The 23,498-nt window shown below is 40.0% G+C and overlaps 1 protein-coding gene across 1 annotated transcript in view; it reads left to right on the top strand.

Annotated features, from left to right (window-relative positions):
• Nucleotides 1–14,338, top strand: part of LOC117317979 — a 29,122-nt gene extending 14,784 nt beyond the window's left edge. Inside the window, exons 6-7 of the mRNA XM_033872950.1 lie at nucleotides 448–477; nucleotides 10,419–14,338. Of these exons, the coding sequence (XP_033728841.1) occupies nucleotides 448–477; nucleotides 10,419–12,889 (2,501 nt within the window). The 3' untranslated portion in view covers nucleotides 12,890–14,338. The remainder of the gene's footprint in view (nucleotides 1–447; nucleotides 478–10,418) is intronic.
• The last annotated feature ends 9,160 nt before the right edge of the window (nucleotides 14,339–23,498 follow it).

The following is a 23,498-nucleotide window of genomic DNA, read 5'->3' as shown; positions in this document are numbered from 1 at the left end:
ACCCCTCAGTTTGTCTGTCTTCCCTTCAGTCAGTCTGTCTGTCTGCCCCTCAGTCTATCCTCAGTCAGTCAGTCTGTCTGCCCCTCAGTCTGTCTGTCTGTTTGTCTACCCCTCAGTCAGTCTGTCTGTCTGTCTGTCTGTCCCTCAGTCAGTCAGTCGTCCCCTCAGTTTGTCCGTCTTCCCTTCAGTCAGTCTGTCTGTCTGCCCCTCAGTCTATCCTCAGTCAGTCAGTCTGTCTGTCTGCCCCTCAGTCTGTCTGTCTGTTTGTCTGCCCCTCAGTCAGCCTGTCGGTCTGTCTGCCCCTCTGTCAGTCGGTCTGTCTGCCCCTAAGTTAGTCGGTCTGTCTGCCCCTCAGTCTGTCTGTCTGTTTTCTATTGATGATCTAGTTATAAATTTGTCAATCTATGTTGTGAAATATCTAATGACATGGATTGTTTATTTATATAGGACGGGACCCTAAGTTGACAGCTATGATAGGTAAGTCTGTTGAACGATGCTTGAAACTGGAGGGGAAAAACTACATTGACCAAACTTCATCAGGGACAACAGCTACTGAAATATTCGAAATATTAATATAAATATGTTAAAGAGAACATGAAATACTTGATTTTGTGCATAACAATTACTGTTGATGTAATTGTCCATCAGAGGTCAAGGCCATGTTATCTGATATGTCAAAGTCTTTGTGGCTGACTGATGGAAACAGATTGTGTCATTGTTAAGGTGCAACATCCGTTGTCTATCAACTAATCTTACTGGAGGTTCTTAATTGTGTCCATTCCGAAGAGATCCTGATTTGAAAAAAACGATACAGCAAGCAAGCAGCTATCTTTGATTTGACAGTTTGAAGTTTATTATCACTTTTTCTTGAGAAACAATGGAAGGCAATTTCTCAACTTGATATATAGGTTCCTCTTGGACCCTAGTTGTCTTTTTTTAATTTTGAGTCTGATTGGGAAAACAAAATGGCTGACAATATTTTGACATTTAAAGTTTGTTCTTGCTAATTCTTGAGTAGTACCAGAATGAAATAGAGGAAAGAATTAGAAAGAGTAAAGAAATGATCAGTCTTAGTCAGACTCAACAAGATCATTATATGGCTGGCACCATAATCCCATTGAGTGATGCAATCATTTCCCTAGTGGCAACACACTGTTATCCCTAGTTGGCTAGGATTTATCTAACCCACAGGGGCCTTAGGGGTGGGGCCAAAAACTAGCAATTCTGATTGGGAAAATTTACATAGGCCTTTTCAGGAAGGAACATTTCAATAAACCATTTATAAGCTCACCTGGCTTATGCCATACCGTGGTGTCCAGCGCCTGGCGTCCATCATCAATCCATCAACAATTGACTATTCTTCTTAATCGCTGACCAGAATTCAACCCCCTCCAAAGGGGTCCATTTGGCAATATTGATATTCATAACTTCTTCTTTTGTATAACATTTATGTTTCAGTGGTAGCACCTCTAGGTTGCCCCAAGGGCCTGGGGGGAGGGAGGGGGGGGGGGGGGAACTAGCAATTCAGCTATATTTAACCAATTTCAACTAATTTCCTTTAAATCTTCTTTTGAATCAAAAAGCTATATGTTCATTTATCATATTACTGCATGGCACCTTATCGTTATGGCAGATCTAACACTTGAAAAAGTGTAATTAAATTATACCTAATTTTTTATGTCATCTCAACCGAAGGGTCAAGATGAACTGTAGACATTGTACGTCGTCCGTTGTAGTGCGTCGTTAGACTTTTACTTTCAAAACCCTACGATGAAAGGATTTTAAGGTGCTTTCACAAAATTGTGAATTTCATGACCCAGGGGTCTCACATTTGCCCCTGGGGAGGGGGAAAACTTACAATAGTTTATATAGGGTAAATCACATTTTTGACTTGTTTTTGTTAGCTCACCTGGCCCGAAGGGCCGGTGAGCTTATGGCATGGCGCAGCGTCCGTCGTCCGTCGTCCGTCCGTCGTCCGTCGTCCGTCCGTCAACTTTTCCTTTAAATCGCTACTAGTCCTAAACTACTCAGTGGATTTTGACCAAATTTGGTCTGAAGCATCCTTGGGTGAAGGGGAACCAATTTTGTATAAACGGTGGGTCTGGCCCCCCAGGGGCCTTAGGGGCGGGGCCCAATAGGGGAAATATAGCCAATTCTTTAAAATCCTTCTTCTTCTGTAGAAATGAAGGGATTTGATTCATATTTGGTCTGAAGCATCCTTGGGTGAAGGGGAACCAATTTTGTATAAACGGTGGGTCTGGCCCCCCAGGGGTCTTAGGGGCGGGGCCCAATAGGGGAAATATAGCAAATTCTTTAAAATCCTTCTTCTTCTGTAGAAATGAAGGGATTTGATTCATATTTGGTCTGAAGCATCCTTGGGTGAAGGGGAACCAATTTTGTATAAACGGTGGGTCTGTCCCCCCAGGGGCCTTAGGGGCGGGGCCCAATAGGGGAAATATAGCAAATTCTTTAAAATCCTACTTCTTCTGTAGAAATGAAGGGATTTGATTCATATTTGGTCTAAAGCATCCTTGGGTGAAGGGGAACCAATTTTGTATAAACGGTGGGTCTGGCCCCCCAGGGGTCTTAGGGGCGGGGCCCAATAGGGGAAATATAGCAAATTCTTTAAAATCCTTCTTCTTCTGTAGAAATGAAGGGATTTGATTCATATTTGGTCTGAAGCATCCTTGGGTGAAGGGGAACCAATTTTGTATAAACGGTGGGTCTGGCCCCCCAGGGGCCTTAGGGGCGGGGCCCAATAGGGAAAATATAGCAAATTCTTTAAAATCCTTCTTCTTCTGTAGAAATGAAGGGATTTGATTCATATTTGGTCTGAAGCCTCCTTGGGTGAAGGGGAACCAATTTTGTATAAACGGTGGGTCTGGCCCCCCAGGGGCCTTAGGGGCGGGGCCCAATAGGGGAAATATAGCAAATTCTTTAAAATCCTTCTTCTTCTGTAGAAATGAAGGGATTTGATTCATATTTGGTCTGAAGCATCCTTGGGTGAAGGGGAACCAATTTTGTATAAACGGTGGGTCTGGCCCCCCAGGGGCCTTAGGGGCGGGGGCCCAATAGGGGAAATATAGCAAATTCTTTAAAATCCTTCTTCTTCTGTAGAAATGAAGGGATTTGATTCATATTTGGTCTGAAGCATCCTTGGGTGAAGGGGAACCAATTTTGTATAAACGGTGGGTCTGGCCCCCCAGGGGCCTTAGGGGGCGGGGCCCAATAGGGAAAATATAGCAAATTCTTTAAAATCCTTCTTCTTCTGTAGAAATGAAGGGATTTGATTCATATTTGGTCTGAAGCCTCCTTGGGTGAAGGGGAACCAATTTTGTATAAACAGTGGGTCTGGCCCCCCAGGGGCCTTAGGGGCGGGGCCCGATAGGAGAAATATAGCAAATTCTTTAAAATCCTTCTACTTCTGTAGAAATGAAGGGATTTGATTCATATTTGGTTTGAAGCCTCCTTGGGTGAAGGGGAACCAATTTTGTATAAACGGTGGGTCTGGCCCCCCAGGGGCCTGGGGGGTGGGGCCCAATAGGGGAATATTGTATATTCTTTAAAATCCTTCTTCTGCAGGAATAAAGGGATTTGATCCATGTTTGGTCTGAAGCATCCTTGGGTGAAGGGGAACCAATTTTGTATAAACGGTGGGTCTGGCCTCCTAGGGGCCTGAGGGGCGGGGCCCAATAGGGGAAATATAGCAAATTCTTTGAAATCCTTCTTCTTCTGTAGGAATAAAGGGATTTGATCCATATTTGGTCAGAAACATCCTTGGGTGAAGGGGAACCAATTTTGTATAAACGGTGGGTCTGGCTCCCCAGGGGTCTTAGGAGCGGGGCCCAATAGGGGAAATATAGCAAATTCTTTAAAATCCTTCTTCTTCTGTAGAAATGAAGGGATTTGATTCATATTTGGTCTGAAGCATCCTTGGGTGAAGGGGAACCAACTTTGTATAAACGGATGGTCTGGCCCCCAGGGGCCTGGGGGGTGGGGCCTAATAGGGGAATATTGTATATTCTTTAAAATCCTTCTTCTTCTGCAGGAATAAAGGGATTTGATCCATGTTTGGTCTGAAGCATCCTTGGGTGAAGGGGAACCAATTTTGTATAAACGGTGGGTCTGGCCCCCCAGGGGCCTGGGGGGTGGGGCCCAATAGGGGAATATTGCATATTCTTTAAAATCCTTCTTCTTCTGCAGGAATAAAGGGATTTGATCCATGTTTGGTCTGAAGCATCCTTGGGTGAAGGGGAACCAATTTTGTATAAACGGTGGGTCGGCCTCCCAGGGGCCTTAGGGGTGGGGCCCAATAGGGGAAATATAGCAAATTCTTTGAAATCCTTCTTCTTCTGCAGGAATAAAGGGATTTGATCCATATTTGGTCTGAAACATCCTTGGGTGAAGGGAAACCAATTTTGTATAAACGGTTGGTCTGGCCCCCAGGGGCCTTAGGGGTGGGGCCCAATAGGGGAAATAGGGTTAATCCTTTAAATCGCTACTAGTCATAAAGTTATAAATGAATTTGAACCAAATTTGGTCAGTAACATTCTTGGGAGAAGGGGAACAGAGTTTGTATACAATTTTACTCTGAACCCCCAGGGGCCTAAGGGGTGGAGCCAAATAGGGGAAATAGATATTAGTCTTTAAATCGCTACTAGTCATAAAATTTTTAATGGATTTTAACTAGATTTGGTCAGGAACATCCTTGGGGGAAGGTGAACAGAGTTTGTATTAATTTTTACTCTGAACTCCCAGGGGCCTGAGGGGCCGGGCCAAATAGGGGAAATAGGGTTGATCTTTTAAATCACTGCTAGTCATAAAGTTATGAATGAATTAGAACCAAATTTGGTCAGAAACATCCTTGGGAGAAGGGGAACAGAGTTTGTATACATTTTTACTCTGAACCCCCAGGGGCCTGAGGGGAGGAGCCAAATATGGGAAATGGAGATTAGTCTTTAAATCGCTACTGGTCATAAAATTTTTCATGGATTTTAATTAGATTTGGTCAGGAACATCCTTGGGGGAAGGGGAACCGAGTTTGTATGAATTTTTACTCTGAACCCTCAGGGGCCTGAGGGGCGGGGCCAAATAGGGGAAATAGGGTTAATCCTTTAAATCGCTACTAGTCATAAAGTTATGAATGAATTTGAACCAAATTTGATCAGGAACATCATTGGGAGAAGGGGAACAGAGTTTGTATAAATTTTTACTCTGAATCCCCAGGGGCCTGAGGGGCGGGGCCAAATAGAGGAAATAGGGTTAATCATTTAAATCGCTACTAGTCATAAAGTTATGGATGAATTTGAACAGGAACATCCTTGGGAGAAGGGGGAACAGAGTTTGTATAAATTTTTACTCTGAACCCCCAGGGGCCTGAGGGGCGGGTCCAAATAGGGGAATAGAGATTAGTCTTTAAATTGCTACAAGTCATAAAGTTATGAATGAATTAGAACCATATTTGGTCAGGAACATCCTTGGGGGGAGGGGAACAGAGTTTGTATAAATTTTACTCTGAACACCCAGGGGCCTGAGGGGCGGAGTCTAAGAGGCCCAAGGGTCTTTCCCCACCCTAAGGAACTTAGTTTCTTCAAACACAATTAGGTTGTAAAAACAATCCATAGGGTCTTTCAGTCCCTTAGAGAGTATGTGTATGAATAAATTGAACATGAACATTATTTTGACATTTGGTCAAATCCAACCAGGTGAGCGATACAGGCCCCATGGGCCTCTTGTTTTATTTCTATTGGAATTCATTCTAATTTAGTCAACATTATCAGCAAGGGATGACAGTTTGATGGCATGCACATGTTGGCCCTGACTGACCCCCAGGAGTTGACGGGCGAGGCTAAAAAGGGTCAAATTGACTGAAATTTTAAAAATCTTCTACTCTACACTCTCAGATGTGATGGAATCAAATAGAGTCTTAAGGTTCTTTACAAAAATTGTGAATTTCATGGCCCTGGGGACTCAAGTTTGCCCATGGGGAGGGGGTAAACTTTACTATAGTTTATATAGGGAAATCACATTTTTGACTATAATTCGTTTTATTTCTATTGGAATTGATTCTTACTTGGTCAACATTATCAGCTTGAGAAGGCAGTTTGATTGAATACACATGTTAGCCCTGACTGACCCCTGGGGCTGTTTGGCGGGAACAAAAAGGGTCAAATTGACTGAAATTTCAAAAATCTTCTTCTCAAGACCATAAAAAGGTTGAATCAAATACTCTTCATAGGTGGAAGGGTCTTATGGTGCTTTACTTAATTTATGAATTTCATGACCCTGGGGTCACAAGTTTGCCCCTTGGGAGGGGGGTAAATTTTACTATAGTTTATATAGGGAAATCACATTTTTTACTATGATTTGTTTGATTTCTATTGGAATTCATTCTAACTTTGTTAACATTATCAGCATTAGGTGACAGCTTAATGGTATATACATATTGGCCCTGACTGACCCCTTGGGGCTGATGGGCGGGGCCAAAAAAGGGTCAATTAAATTAACTGAAATATTTCAAATCTCAGGTGACCGTTAAGGCCCATGGGCCTCTTGTTTATAAATGAGGCTGGTCTGACCCCAGTGGCCGGAGTAGCGGGGCCAAAAATGGGGAATGTTGGAGAATTTTGCTTAAAAACCCTTCTCCTCCGTAACTCTCGATTGGATTTCATCTAAATTTGGTTTGAAACATAATTAGTGGAGGACAATCATATTTGAAGCTGGTCTAACCCCTGGTGCTCAAGTGGTGGGGCCAAAAAAGAGGAACTTTGATGAATGTTTGCTTGAAAGCCCTACTACTCCTTAACCGTTGGGTTGACTACATCACATTTGGTGTGAAACATCATTGAGGAAGGGCAATCAGATCTTATATAAATAAGGCTGATCTGAACCCTTGGGGCCCTAGTGGCTGAGCGCCAAAAAGGGTAACTAGATGAATTTTTGCTTTAAAACCCTACTCCTTCTTAAACCTTTACAAGATTACAACTAAATTTTGTGTGAAACATTTAGGGAAGGCATGCAATCATAAAGATGAGGTTGGTCTGACCCCTGGGGCCTGAGTGGCAGGGCCCAAACAGGGGAACTCTGATAAACAAAATCAGAAACCAGATATTAGGCTTGTAGCATTCTGGGGTAATTGGCTGTCAAGATTGGTCAAATGAATGATATTCACCTTCATTCAAGGTCACAGGGGTCAAGTATGCAAAACTCTTCGAATGACTTATTTTCACTAACCAATCTTTTCAATAACCAAAACGCCTAGAGACCTGATATCGGGCCTATAGCATGCTGGGGTATCAAGATTGTTCAAATGAATGACCTTGACCTTCATTCAAGGTCACAGGGGTCAAATATGCTAAAATCTTCCTATGACTTTATATCAATAACCAAGAGACCTGATATTGGACCTGTAGCATACTGGAGTGCAGTGCTATCGAGATTGTTAAAATTAATGCCAATGAAGGACCTTGACCTTCACTCAAGAGGTCACAGAGGTCAAATATGTTAAAACTTTAGCACAACTTCTTCTCATTAACCAGGAAACCTGATATTGGGCCTATAGTTTGCTTGGGTAAAGGGTTATAACGATTACTCAGATGAATGAGCATGACCTTGACCTTCATTTATGGAAACCAGGCTCTGATATGCTAAAATCATTTAAACGTCTTCTGGAGGACCAACACATTGAAACAATATATTTTACCTGTAGCATGCTGGAGTGAACACATTGACCTCATATTCAAAGTCACAGGAATCAAATCTACCAAATTATATTTAAATTTGGGTGACCGTTAAGGCCCATGGACATCTTGTTATAGAATAATGATTCAATTGTCAGATGACAGTTTAGAGCCTTGGCCCTCTTGTTTTCATATTTGCTGAAATCCAGGTGAGCGATCGAAGCCCTAAATTCCAATTGTTTCAAAATGTAGTAAAACAGGAATATTTTTTCTGAACTTTCACTGAGCTTGAAGTTCCAGGATTTGAAACATAATTGTGAGGAGTACTGATTGATTATAGGTCAACAATGCAGGTTCTTTTGGCCTTTTGTAATAGTTAATGTTGATATTGTTAAGTTCATGCATTTCTAATATAGAAACATTTAATGTATTAAAAGATGCGATAATATGTTACAAGTTCCACTTTTTAATGTGAACAAATTACATTTTTAGGTCATCTGACCCAAAGGGTCAGGATGACCTATAGTCATCATGCTTCGTCCGTCGTCGTGCGCCGTGCGCCGTGCACTGTCCGCCGTGCGCCGTCCGCCGTGCGTAAACTTTTCACATTTCAATCTTCTTCTCAAGTTCCACCAGTGGGATTAAGCTGAAACTTGCCTGAAATGATCCTGAGATGGTCCTGACCAAGTGTTGTTATTTTTCGGGTCGGTCCGAAATCCAAGATGGCCGCCATAGCCGCCATTTTGAAAACACATTTTAAACTTCTTCTCACGTTCCACCAGTGCTATTGAGCTGAAACTTGCCTGAAATGATCCTGATATGATCCCAACCAAGTGTTGTTATTTTTCGGGTCGGTCCGAAATCCAAGATGGCCGCCGTGGCCGCCATCTTGAAAAAAACATTTTAAACTTCTTCTCAAGTTCCACCAGTGCTATTGAGCTGAAACTTGCCTGAAATGATCCTGTTATGATCCTGACCAAGTGTTGTTATTTTTTAGGTCGGTCCGAAATCCAAGATGGCCGCCATGGCCGCCGTGGCCGCCGTGGCCGCCGTGGCCGCCATCTTGAAAAACACATTTTAAACTTCTTCTCAAGTTCCACCAGTGCTATTGAGCTGAAACTTGCCTGAAATGATCCTGAGATGATCCCCACCAAGTGTTGTTATTTTTCGGGCCGATTCGAAATCCAAGATGGCCGCCATAGCCGCCATCTTGAAAAACACATTTTAAACTTCTTCTCAAGTTCCACCAGTGCTGTTGGGCTGAAACTTGCCAGAAATGATCCTGAGATGATCCCAACCAAGTGTTGTTATTTTTCGGGTCGGTCCGAAATCCAAGATGGCCGCCATAGCCGCCATCTTGAAAAAACACATTTTAAACTTCTTCTCAAGTTCCACCAGTGCTGTTGGGCTGAAACTTGCCAGAAATTATCCTGAGATGATCCCCACCAAGTGTTGTTATTTTTCGGGCCGATTCGAAATCCAAGATGGCCGCCATAGCCGCCATCTTGAAAAACACATTTTAAACTTCTTCTCAAGTTCCACCTGTGCTGTTGGGCTGAAACTTGCCTGAAATGATCCTGATATGATCCCGACCAAGTGTTGTTATTTTTCGGGCCGATCCGAAATCCAAGATGGCCGCCATAGCCACCATCTTGAAAAACACATTTTAAACTTCTTCTCAAGTTCCACCAGTGCTGTTGAGCTGAAACTTGCCTGAAATGTTCCTGAGAGGATCCCGACGAAGTGTTGTTATTTTTCGGGCCGATCCGAAATCCAAGATGGCCGCAATAACCACCATCTTGAAAAACACATTTTAAACTTCTTCTCAAGTTCCACCAGTGCTGTTGGGCTGTAACTTGCCTGAAATGATCCTGATATGATCCTGACCAAGTGTTGTTATTTTTTAGGTCGGTCCGAAATCCAAGATGGCCGCCGTGGCCGCAATCTTGAAAAACACATTTTAAACTTCTTCTCAAGTTCCACCAGTGCTATTGAGCTGAAACTTGCCTGAAATGATCCTGATATGATCCCGACAAAGTGTTGTTATTTTTCGGGTCGGTCCGAAATCCAAGATGGCCGCTATGACCGCCATCTTGAAAAAAACATTTTAAACTTCTTCTCAAGTTCCACCAGTGCTATTGAGCTGAAACTTGCCTGAAATGATCCTGATATGATCCCGACCAAGTGTTGTTATTTTTTAGATTGGTCTGAAATCCAAGATGGCCGCCATATCCGCAATCTTAAAAAACACATTTTAAACTTATTCTCCAGTTCCACTGGTGTCATTGAGCTGGAAATTTGTGAGAATGTTAAGGAAGGAGGGCAAACTAAGTGTTGATGTTTTTTTTCGGCCTCGTAAAAACTTTGACATGGCAGCAATGACGGCCATTTTGTAACATGATTGCGCAATCATGGTTTTCATGAACAACACCTATTTCAAACTTCTTCTCAAATTCCACCGGTTGGATTCAGCTCTTACTTACCAGAAATTATCCTTAGTTGGTCCAGACCAAGTGTTATTATTTATTGGGTCGGTCAGAAATCCAAGATGGCCACCATAGCCAACAGTGCCACTATATACTTGCTACAGAGAATGCATACTACAATAATATAAGGGTTTTAATTTAGAGTCAGATGACCGTTAAGGCCCCTGGGCCTCTTGTATGGTATGGTACTCATGTAATTTGGCTATTTCTTGCCCATGTTTGTTCTTATAAGTATGAATGTTTGTCCTTGCAGATACAACAAAGTCTACAATACAGACAGTAAAAGAAAGCTACCAGTTTATTTCTACCAAAAGTCTCAAAGATGCTCATCAAACACTTCTGGAAAATAATATCGTCGTAGTCCAGGGAAACACAGGGGACGGGAAATCATCTATTGCACTTGAACTTCTTCATTTGCTGTGCTGTGATGAGGAGGGGCAACAGAAACAATGTCGACAACCACTACAACTACACAACATAAAAGACTTGGATTTGGTGGCACCAAAGTCACAATTAGTTATTCATTTTGATGATATCTTGGGGAAGAATGTTGTGTGTCATGAAGAAGTGAAAGAATGGGAGAAACGAGAAAAAGAAATTATTGCAAAACTTTGTGGAAATGAGAGAGAGGCAAATTATCTGGTCATAACAATTCGAAGTGGAATTTTGAATTCTTTAAATGGCTTCGAAAAATTATTTACAAAACAAAACATTATTGATCTCCGCCAGTACAAAGATAAACACGAAAAACTTGAGTTGTTAAGGTTGTATGAACCGAAAGATTTTAAATGGAAAAATGATGAGGAGACACAGATTGTGTCCTCGGCTCCAGACATAGGGTTTCCGCAGTGTTGTAGACTATTTAGGGACACACCTAGTTTACAAACACAGAGAGTCAAATTCTTTGAAAGACCTTTTCATTATTTCAAAATGTCTTTATCAAAATTAGAAGACGGGAAATTTTATGGTCTGCTGTATCTGTTCCTCAATGGCGGCTTGGTAATGGAACATGATTTAGACCCTTCCATTGAAAATATTGATGAAAGTGAAAAAATGAAAGCAGCATTTGCTTTTGATGTAGTCAAAGTTAACCCAACACCTGAGTTTGTTCACCAAACAACGAGGAAAGCTGAATTTGTAAAGGAGTCGTTAGAGTGTTTGTTGGGTTGGTTAGTGAAAAAAGAGTCTACACAAGATTCTGCACATAGAGAAATATTTGGAGAACATTTTCCTTTTGGAAACTATTATCCTTGTTACAAATTCAACCACGACTCCATTGAGGAAACAGTGGCACTTTTGTATGGAGAGAAAACTCCCATTGGCTACATCCAGAATTGCCCCAGAAAGTTCCTCAGTTATGTAACTACAACAAAAAACACCCCAAACAGGATAGTTATCTCGTCTGATTCTCAAACCAATGCAATGTATAAACGTACAGTGACAGAGTTTAAATCTGTTGTTTTTCAAAGGTACATGTATTTTAGTGAGTGTGAATATTTAGCTACATTAGACGTATGGACACACATCCTTTTTCTACAGGGATTTATCAGATGGCTAAATGGTCAGAACGATGACCAAAACTTATGTCACCTGATAAAATGTCAGTTGTTAAATGGAGCATGCTCTACTGGTTCAGAAGATCGTGTCTCATATCTCCTTTCTGTGGGTGTCACACCTGACAAGGAGACACTGTTTAATGTAGTGAAGGGTGGGAGTGTACAACTACTGCGTCAACTACTGAAGTATGACGTCATTCCTACAGCGAGGGCACGTGAGTCACGATCATCACGTAATGCTGACAATATCAATGTCCTACACGAGGCGTGTTTGTTTGAGAGAAAAGAGATGGTGACCATATTATGTGACACCTATCCAGACTTGGTACATGATACTGATTACAAGGGACGAAGCACGCTCCATCTTGTGGCACAGACAGGAAACTATGATATATTTCAGACAGTGGAGAGAATCGTACTAAAAACCTTATGTAAAGTTGAGGATGTACAACATAAGTGTGAGTCAGAAGATGGTCGTGTGGTACATAGGAGTTGTGTGTGTGGACAGTACATATCACAGTTAGTGGACAAGTCAGGATGGACAGTATTACATGTTAGTTGTCTGTGTGGACACAAGGAGCTTAGTTTAGAGCTGTGTAAGTCCTTCCCAGCACTAATCACAGCTGTAGATAACCAAAGTATGACAGTATTGCATTGGAGTTGCATGGTTGGACGCAAGGAGCTTAGTTTAGAGCTGTGTAAGTACTTTCCAACACTAACCACAACTGTAGATAGCTGGGGGAAGACCGTATTACATTATAGTTGTAGTGGGGGACACAGCGAACTTAGTTTATACCTGTGTAAGTCCTTCCCAGCGCTAATCACAGCTGTAGGTAATGACAGAAGAACAGTTTTACATTATAGTTGTATGAGGGGGCACAGGGAGCTTAGTTTAGAGCTGTGTAGGTTGTATCCAGCACTAACTACAGCTGTAGATAATCTCGGGTATCACTGTCTACATCACATAGCCTGGGGTACAACAGATGTAGACTGGTTCACTGATTGTGAACGTCACGTTAAACAGTACCTAGAGACAACAGGAGGTAAGTATGACATCACGACCTTACTTTCTAATGACGGTAATTCTGTTCTAGACCTGGCGAAGGAATGGAGGAAGTACACGAGAAACCCTTTGTATGATCATCTGGTACAAGTGTTTACAAAATAAAAGCACTAAATATTCACATTACTGTACACTAACTTGTGTAACATGATGCCCAACATAAAAAAGGAAATCTCGAACCCAAAACTCCCCAATCAACACACACAAAACATTATTACACTTGATAATACAGATAAAAATGTGAGATAGTATGTTTTCACATATGTCTGGTTTATGTATGGACTGTTGCTTATGTATTTATAAGCTTAAGTCTTTAAATGCCTTCTCGATAGCAAACATGCCCACAGACCCACCAATATGAGTGTTGTAGCATGCTGATATGAAGGACTACCTAGATTATTCCAACAGATGACATTGACCTTCATTCAAGGTCACAGGGATCAAAACGGCTTCGGTAAATCTACAAATGACTTCTGAATAAGTAAGAGGCCCAGGGACTTGATATTTAGCCTGTAGCATACTGAAGTGAATGCCAATTTGACCTTCATTCAAGATCACATAGGTCAAATAGGATAAATTCTTCTAGCAATGCCTAGCAAAGAGACCTTGATATTAGGCCAATAGTATGTTGGAATGCAGGGACTAGAAAAGAATAAATCTAGCCTACTCTTGATATTAAATGTGGTTATCAGTATAGTATCTTAAATCAACTTCAAAGTTGTTGTAGAGCCAGGTGAGTGATACAGGCCTATTAGGCCTCTTGTTTATCATATATTGTTTTTTTTCCAATATTTTTTGAGAATTGATTTACAGACAATATGTTAATATAAGTTTTGAGAGATATTTTTGTTGATATGTATGTTTAGGTCATCTGATCCTAATGGTTATGATGACCTAAAGGCCATCATCGTAAGCAATGCTTTTACTTGTTCTTCAAACTTTCTACTCCTCTTTAAAGGATTTAGGCCACGATATTTTTTTAGTAGTTATAGATTTATTTCTTCTTTGTCCAAAAGTAAGATTGATTGTCAACATAATGCATTCTGGGCAAAAATATATGGCTGACTTCTCCACTTCAAGCTGTAAAGTACTACATACGAAAAAAATCAGGTTTTTAATTATGTTTACTAATTTTCCAAACATTCATGATATGTCAAGTGCTTTTACATTATCATTACCTATGTCAGATGTTTTATATTCCGTGGACGGCATCTTTGTCGACTGTTAGGACTAATCAAATGCCTTTGTTTCATCACAAAATGGCCTACTTTTATTGTGAAGAGCTTGAATTAATGTATTCTGCTATGGAGAACCGTTTGCAGGGCCTACATTCCAGAGCTTTATGTTACTGAAACAATTTGTGTTGTAGACAAATGTGCTTTTGGACAGTCGACACATTAGGTGTAGCACATTTCAAATTTAGTAAATGTGAACAGATTTCGAAAACTTTGGAATACGAAACATGTATCAGTTGATAAATGTTACGTATCTGTATTGTTATTAATGAAGTAAGTGCAATGTTGATTAAAATTCATCAATAAACAATTTTTTATATTTTGATTGTTATGTCCTGAATCTACATGCTTAACTTGAATTTTTAGGTCACCTGAGCAAAGCTCCAATCCGCTTTCGTTCGTCGTTGCTTGTCGACGTTAGTTAACATTTAACATTTTCTACTTCTCAAAAACTGCTGAACTATATTGAAATTTTGCAGAAACCTTCCTTGGCTTAAGGTCGACCAAACTTGTAAATTATATGGTCCCTACCCCTAGGGGCTTGAGGGGCGGGACCAAAAGTGGTCAAATTGTCTGATATTTCAAAAATCTTTTCAAGACCCAGATATGGCAGCATGGTATACTCTACTCTTCATGGATGGAAGGTTCTTAAGGTTTGGTTTGTTTGTTTTTTGTTTAACGTCCTATTAACAGCCAGGGTCATTTAAGGACGTGCCAGGTTTTCAAGGTGGAGGAAAGCCGGAGTACCCGGAGAAAAACCACCGGCCTACGGTCAGTACCTGGCAACTGTCCCACGTAGGTTTCGAACTCGCAACCCAGATGTTGAGGGCTAGTGATAAAGTGTCGGGACACCTTAACCACTTAACCTTAACCGCGGCCCCTGTTATCTGGGTCAAAAGTAGGTCAAAAATAAAACTCTCAAAAAGGGTATACTTTTTTTGTTCTATGAAAGAAAATGATCCACTAAAACAGAATGTGTAAGTTTTTTGATCATCAGATGAAAAATGACAGATATGTCACTTTGAAAAAAATTAAGGCAAATTTTTTTCCCACCAAAATTCAAAAATCATTTAAAACTACACATTAAAAGTTTCTGCTCTTTTATCTATGATCCTGAGATGATCCCTACCAAGTGTTGTTATTTTTTGGGCCAATCGGAAATCCAAGATGACCGCCTTAGTCGCCATCTTGAAAAACACATTTTAAACTTCTTCTCAAGTTCCACCAGTGGGATTGAGCTGAAACTTGCCAGAAATGATCCTGAGATGGTCCTGACCAACTGTTGTTATTTTTCGGGTCGATCTGTAATCCAAAATGGCCGCCATAGCCGCCAGCTTGAAAAACACATTTTAAATTTCTTCTCAAGTTCCACTTGTGCCATTGAGCTGGAAATTAGTGAGGATGTTTAGGGAGGGGAATCAACAAAGTGTTGTTATTTTTCTGCTTCGTAAAAACTTTGACATTGCAGCCACAGTGGCCATTTTGTAGCATGATTTCGCAATCATGGTTTTCCTGAACAACACCTATTTCAAACTTGTTCTGAAATTCTACCAGTGGGATTCAGCTCTTACTTACCAGAAATGATCCTTAGATGGTTCTGACCAAGTGTTGTTATTAATTGGGTCGGTCGGAAATCCAAGATTGCCGCCATAGCAGCCATCTTGAAAAACACATTTTAAACTTCTTTTCCAGTTTTGCTACTGGTGCCATATTGATAAGAAATGAGAGCCAACAAAGGGTTGTTATTTTTTGGCCTCGTAAAAGCTTTGATATGGCAGCCACGGCGGCCAATTTGTAACATGCTTGTGCAATCATGGTTTTCCTGAACAACACCTATTTCAAACTTCTTCTGAAATTCGACCAGTGGGATGTTTGAAAAGTTTAGCCTATTTGACGGCAGTCACCTTGAATGTATGTCAAAGTCATTAATTTGAACAATTTGAACAAACTAATGGTAGCTATCTAGCCTAATGCGATAAAATCAACATAAGGTCTATAACCCTCTTTGTTCTTGGGAAGAAGTCGTTTAAACTTTTGACCTATTTCATCCCAATGAGCTTGAACGTAGGCCGACAAAGTCATTTATTTGAATAAATTAAGTAGTCCCTCACCCTTGCATGCTACAGGACTGATCTCAAGTGTTCTCTTGGCCTCTTGGCTCTTGAAAAGAAGTCGTTCAAACATTCAAGCATAATTGATCACTGTGATCACTGTGATCTTGAATGTATATAAAGAAGTTGTTTAAGATGAAAAGTTGACGCTTGACGGACGGCGATCAGGACGACGGACAAAAAGGCAATTCCAAAATGTCACTTTAGACTTTGTCTCAGGTTACCTAAAATTAGTTACATATGTAAATCTGTACTGTGACTTACTCTGATATGGAGACTTGAAGCTGCATCTTGCGTTACAATTACATGAAGAGTTAAGGTCGTATACTACCTAATTTTGCTATAGAGTAATCCGGATGTATGTTACTTAAATGTGATATGAAGGACTTAAGGCTATATGTTATCTTAATGAGACAAAAAGTTTTTAAGCTGTACTTACTGAGACTTGGATACTTGAGGCTGTATACTATCTTAACGTGACGTGGGGACAAAAGAGTGAATACTACCGTACTGTGACACGGAAATTTAAGGCTGTATACTACCTTACTGTGACATAGAGACTTAAGGCCGTATACTACCTTACTCTGACATAGAGACTTAAGGCTGTATACTACCTTACTGTGACATAGACACTTAAGGCCGTATACTACCTTACTGTGAAATAGAGACTTAAGGCTGTATATAACCTTAATGTGACATGGAGACTTGAGGCTGTCTGTTACCTTACTGTGACATAGAGACGTAAGGCTGTATACTACCTTACTGTGACATAGAGACTTAAGGCTGTATACTACCTTACTGTGACATAGAGACTTAAGGTTGTACACTACCTTATTGTGACATAGAGACTTGAGGCTGTATACTATCTTAATGTGACATGGAGACTTAAGGCTGTATATAACCTTATTGTGACATGGAGACTAAAGGCTGTATACTACCTTACTGTGACATGGAGACATTATATATATACCACATTCAAGCAAAATAATAAACAATTATATATCGTGTATTTATAACAACCAATACCTCAGATAAGCAGTAACATACTGTCATGTCCAGCTATAGACTGATTAAAAAAAATGACGATAAAGGATCAAGTCAACCTTTGTACCACGTGTCACATTACCTTACATTTACAGTCACCTGATTCGGATGTTATTTATTATTTTCTAAATATGGACAAATCGATGACAAGGGGAGGTCACTCTAGACAAGCTAGCAATATAATAGATGGGTTGGTGTACCCTAATCAGAACATTATCTGTTCACAGACTAGGAAATGTTTCTCTTTCTGGCATCTGGCAAAGCTAGCATGTGTGTGGATGACAGAGACGTTTTTGTAGACGCTCCGGAAGTGTAAGTCCAACGCCATTAAGGTATATATGATTTTTAATTATTAGGGATCGCATGATCAACGTTATATGGATGAAAAACACAAAATCATTTATTTATTATGTAAACCTAGCTATGGTAAAAGCGGAAAATTTACCTGTATATGAGTTTGCTATGTGACGTAGAAAATTGAGGCTGTATGATACCTTACTGTGACATGAAGACTTAAGGCCGTATGTTACTTTACTGTGATATGTAGACTTAAGGCTGTATGCTATCTAACTGTGACATATAGACTTAAGGCTGTCTGTTACCTTACTCTGACATGGAGACTTAAGGCTGTATGTTACCTTACTCTGACATGGAGACTTAAGGCTGTATGTTACCTTACTGCGACATGGAGACTTAAGGTTGTATGTTACCTTACATTGACATGATGACTTAAGGCTGTATGTTACTTCCTGGGATATGTAGACTTAAGGCTGTATGTTACCTTACTGCGACATGGAGACTTAAGGCTGTATGTTACCTTACTGTGACATGGTGACTTAAGGCTGTATGTTACCTTACTCTGACATGAAGACTTAAGGCTGTATGTTACCTTACTGCGACATGGAGACTTAAGGCTGTCTGTTACCTTACTGCGACATGGAGACTTAAGGCTGTATACTACCTTACTGTGACATGGAGGCATTATATATATACCCCATTCAAGTAAAATAATAAACATTTATATATCGTGTATTTATATCAACCAATACCTCAGATAAGCAGTAACATACTGTCATGTCCAGCTATAGACTGATTAAAAAAAATGACGATAAAGGATCAAGTCAACCTTTGTACCACGTGTCACATTACCTTACATTTACAGTCACCTGATTCGGATGTTATTTATTATTTTCTAAATATGGACAAATCGATGACAAGGGGAGGTCACTCTAGACAAGCTAGCAATATAATAGATGGGTTGGTGTACCCTAATCAGAACATTATCTGTTCACAGACTAGGAAATGTTTCTCTTTCTGGCATCTGGCAAAGCTAGCATGTGTGTGGATGACAGAGACGTTTTTGTAGACGCTCCGGAAGTGTAAGTCCAACGCCATTAAGGTATATATGATTTTTAATTATTAGGGATCGCATGATCAACGTTATATGGATGAAAAACACAAAATCATTTATTTATTATGTAAACCTAGCTATGGTAAAAGCGGAAAATTTACCTGTATATGAGTTTGCTATGTGACGTAGAAAATTGAGGCTGTATGATACCTTACTGTGACATGAAGACTTAAGGCCGTATGTTACTTTACTGTGATATGTAGACTTAAGGCTGTATGCTATCTAACTGTGACATATAGACTTAAGGCTGTCTGTTACCTTACTCTGACATGGAGACTTAAGGCTGTATGTTACCTTACTCTGACATGGAGACTTAAGGCTGTATGTTACCTTACTGCGACATGGAGACTTAAGGTTGTATGTTACCTTACATTGACATGATGACTTAAGGCTGTATGTTACTTCCTGGGATATGTAGACTTAAGGCTGTATGTTACCTTACTGCGACATGGAGACTTAAGGCTGTATGTTACCTTACTGTGACATGGTGACTTAAGGCTGTATGTTACCTTACTCTGACATGAAGACTTAAGGCTGTATGTTACCTTACTGCGACATGGAGACTTAAGGCTGTCTGTTACCTTACTGCGACATGGAGACTTAAGGCTGTATACTACCTTACTGTGACATGGAGGCATTATATATATACCCCATTCAAGTAAAATAATAAACATTTATATATCGTGTATTTATATCAACCAATACCTCAGATAAGCAGTAACATACTGTCATGTCCAGCTATAGACTGATTAAAAAAAATGACGATAAAGGATCAAGTCAACCTTTGTACCACGTGTCACATTACCTTACATTTACAGTCACCTGATTCGGATGTTATTTATTATTTTCTAAATATGGACAAATCGATGACAAGGGGAGGTCACTTTAGACAAACTAGCAATACGATAGATGGGTTGGTGTACCCTAATCAGAACATTATCTGTTCACGGACTAGGAAATGTTTCTCTTTCTGGCATCTGGCAAAGCTGGCATGTGTGTGGATGACAGAGACGTTTTTGTAGACGCTCCGGAAGTGTTAGTCCAACGCCATTAAGGTATATATGATTTTTAATTATTAGGGATCGCATGATCAACGGTATATGGATGAAAAACACAAAATCATTTATTTTATTATGTAAACCTAGCTATGGTAAAAGCGGAAAATTTACCTGTATATGAGTTTGCTATGTGACGTAGAGAATTGAGGCTGTATGATAACTTACATTGGCATGGTGACTTAAGGCTGTATGTTACCTTACTGTGACATGGAGACTTACGGCTGTATGTTACTTCCTGGGGTATGGAGACTTAAGGCTGTATGTTATTTCCTGGGATATGAAGACTTAAGGCTGTATGTTACCTTACTGTGATATGTAGACTTAAGGCTGTATGTTATCTAACTGTGATATGGAGACTTACGGCTGTATGCTACCTTACTCTGACATGAAGACTTAAGGCTGTATGTTACCTTACTCTGACATAGAGACTTAAGTCCGTATATTACCTTAATGTGACATGGAGACTTAAGGCTGTATACTACATTACTGTGACATAGAGACTTAAGGATATATATTAATTCATCGCTTGCTTGTGGTCTGTTAGTCAAAAACAAAATAGCTATACCACATACCAGCAAAATAACAAACAATTAGATATCGTGTATTACTTTCAACCAATACCTCAGAGAAGCAGTAACATGTCACCGTCAAGCTATGGACTGATAAAAAATGACGATAAAGGATCCATTCAACCTTTGTACCACGTGTCACATGGACTTAGATTTACAGTCACCTGATTCGGATGGTTTTTATTATTTTTTAAATATGGACAAATCGATGACAAGGGGAGGTCACTCTAAACAAGATAACAGTATAACATTCGGATTGGTATACCCTTATCAGAATAGTATCTGTTCACGTACGCGGACAAGTTTTCTTTTTCTGGCAACCGCCAATGCTAGGATGTGTGTGGATGACAGAGGTATTTTTGCAGACCTTTCTATGACATGAGGATGTACGCTACGTGGGTACGCTGAAGGTCACCATACTGTGACATGGAGACGTAATGATATACATTACCTTGATGTGACGTGGATACCTGAAGCTGTACAGCCTTACTGACTTAAGTCTGTATGTTACCTTACTGTGATATGGAGACTTAAGGCTGTATACTACCTTACTGTTACATGGAGACTTCAGGTCGTATATTACCTTACTATGATATAGAGACTTAAGGCTGTATACTACCTTACTGTGACATAGAGACTAAAGGCAGTATACTACCTTACTGTGACATAGAGACTTAAGGCTGTAAACTACATTACTGTGATACGGAAACTAAAAGCTGAATGTTACCTAACTGTGACAGGGAGACTTAAGGCTATACTACCTTACTGTGATAAAGAGACTTAAGGCTGTATACTACCTTACTGTGACATAGAGTATTAAGGCCGTATACTACCTTACTGTGATATGGAGACATAAGGCAGTATACTATCTTACTGTGATATGGAGACTTAAGGCTGTATGCTACCTTACTGTAAAATGGAGACTTAAGGCTGTATACTACCTTACTGTGACATAGAGACTTAAGGTTGTATACTACCTTATTGTGACATAGAGACTTAAGGCTGTATACTACCTTAATGTGACATATAGACTTAAGGCTGTCTGTTACCTTACTGTAACATAGAGACTTAAGGCCGTATATTACCTTACTATGATATAGAGACTTAAGGTTGTATACTACCTTACTGTGACATAGAGACTTAAGGCCGTATACTACCTTATTGTGACATAGAGACTAAAGGCAGTATACTACCTTACTGTGACATAGAGACTTAAGGCTGTAAACTACATTACTGTGACATGGAAACTAAAAGCTGAATGTTACCTTACTGTGACAGGGAGACTTAAGGCTATACTACCTTACTGTGACAAAGAGACTTAAGGCTGTATACTACCTTACTGTGACATAGAGTATTAAGGCCGTATACTACCTTACAGTGATATGGAGACTTAAGGCAGTATACTATCTTACTGTGATATGGAGACTTAAGGTTTTATACTACTTTACTGTGACATATAGACTTAAGGCTGTCTGTTACCTTACTGTGACATAGAGACTTAAGGCCGTATATTACCTTACTATGATATAGAGACTTACGGCTGTATACTACCTTACTGTGACATAGAGACTTAAGGCCGTATGCTACCTTATTGTGACATAGAGACTAAAGGCAGTATACTACCTTACTGTGACATAGAGACTTAAGACTGTAAACTACATTACTGTGACACAGAAACTAAAAGCTGAATGTTACCTAACTGTGACAGGGAGACTTAAGGCTATACTACCTTACTGTGACAAAGAGACTTAAGGCTGTATGCTACCTTACTGTGACATAGAGTATTAAGGCCGTATACTACCTTACTGTGATATGGAGACTTAAGGCAGTATACTATCTTACTGTGATATGGAATCTTAAGACTGTATGCTACCTTACTGTAAAATGGAGACTTAAGGCTGTATACTACCTTACTGTGACATAGAGACTTAAGGTTGTATACTACCTTATTGTGACATATAGACTTAAGGCTGTATACTACCTTACTGTGACATATAGACTTAAGGCTGTCTGTAAACTTACTGTGACATAGAGACTTAAGGCCGTATACTACCTTACTGTGATATAGAGACTTAAGGCTATACTACCTTACTGTGACATGGAGACTTAAGGCTATACTACCTTACTGTGACATGGAGACTATAAGCTGAATGTTACCTTGCTGTGACAACGAGACTTAAGGCTGTATGCTATTCTACTTTGACATGGAGACTTAAGGCTTGAAATTTCCTTACTGTGGTATGGATATTTAAGGTTGTATGCTGCTTTACTGTGGCACTGACACTAAAGTCGGTACAATATTTGTTACCATGACTTGCTTTTAAACAGTGATAAAGGTTTGCTTGCTACTTTCCTATAACATGAAATGTGAAATTTGTATGGCCTATCATGTCATTACTATTGGTAAATAGCTTCCTTTAGAAGAAGACATAATGATGTATGTGAGCTCCTTGTTGAGCAAGGGCGTAATCAGATGTCCTACTATGCAGAACGACACTGACACAATTTTGCAATATTTCAAGTAAGAAAATATCCCGATCACGGAGGTGAGGCTGATAAAGATAAAACGCTAAACAGTATAAAGAAACACGTTCGCCCTTATGTTCACAAACCTTCCTCTATCGGTAATGATAGGTTACATGTTTACAAACCTTCCTCCATCGGTAATGATAGCTTACATGTTTACAAACCTTCATCCATCGGTAATGATAGGTTACATGTTCACAAACCTTCCTCCATCGGTAATGATAGGTTACATGTTTACAAACCTTCCTCCATCGGTAATGATAGGTTACATGTTTACAAACCTTCCTCCATCGGTAATGATAGGTTACATGTTTACAAACCTTCCTCCATCGGTAATGATAGGTTACATGTTTACAAACCTTCCTCAATCGGTAATGATAGGTTACATGTTTACAAACCTTCCTCCATCGGTAATGATAGGTTATATCGGTAATGATAGGTTACATGTTTACAAACCTTCCTCCATCGGTAATGATAGGTTACATGTTCACAAACCTTCCTCCATCGGTAATGATAGGTTACATGTTTACAAACCTTCCCCCATCGGTAATGATAGGTTACATGTTTACAAACCTTCCTCCATCGGTAATGATAGGTTACATGTTTACAAACCTTCCTCCATCGGTAATGATAGGTTACATGTTTACAAACCTTCCTCCATCGGTAATGATAGGTTACATGTTTACAAACCTTCCTCCATCGGTAATGATAGGTTACATGTTTACAAACCTTCCTCCATCGGTAATGATAGGTTACATGT

The sequence above is a fragment of the Pecten maximus genome, chromosome 19 (assembly GCF_902652985.1).
Source record: "Pecten maximus chromosome 19, xPecMax1.1, whole genome shotgun sequence".
Classification (NCBI taxonomy): Eukaryota; Metazoa; Mollusca; class Bivalvia; order Pectinida; family Pectinidae; genus Pecten; species Pecten maximus.
Note: the sequence above shows the minus strand (reverse complement) of the source record. Positions and strands in the feature narration are given on the sequence as shown.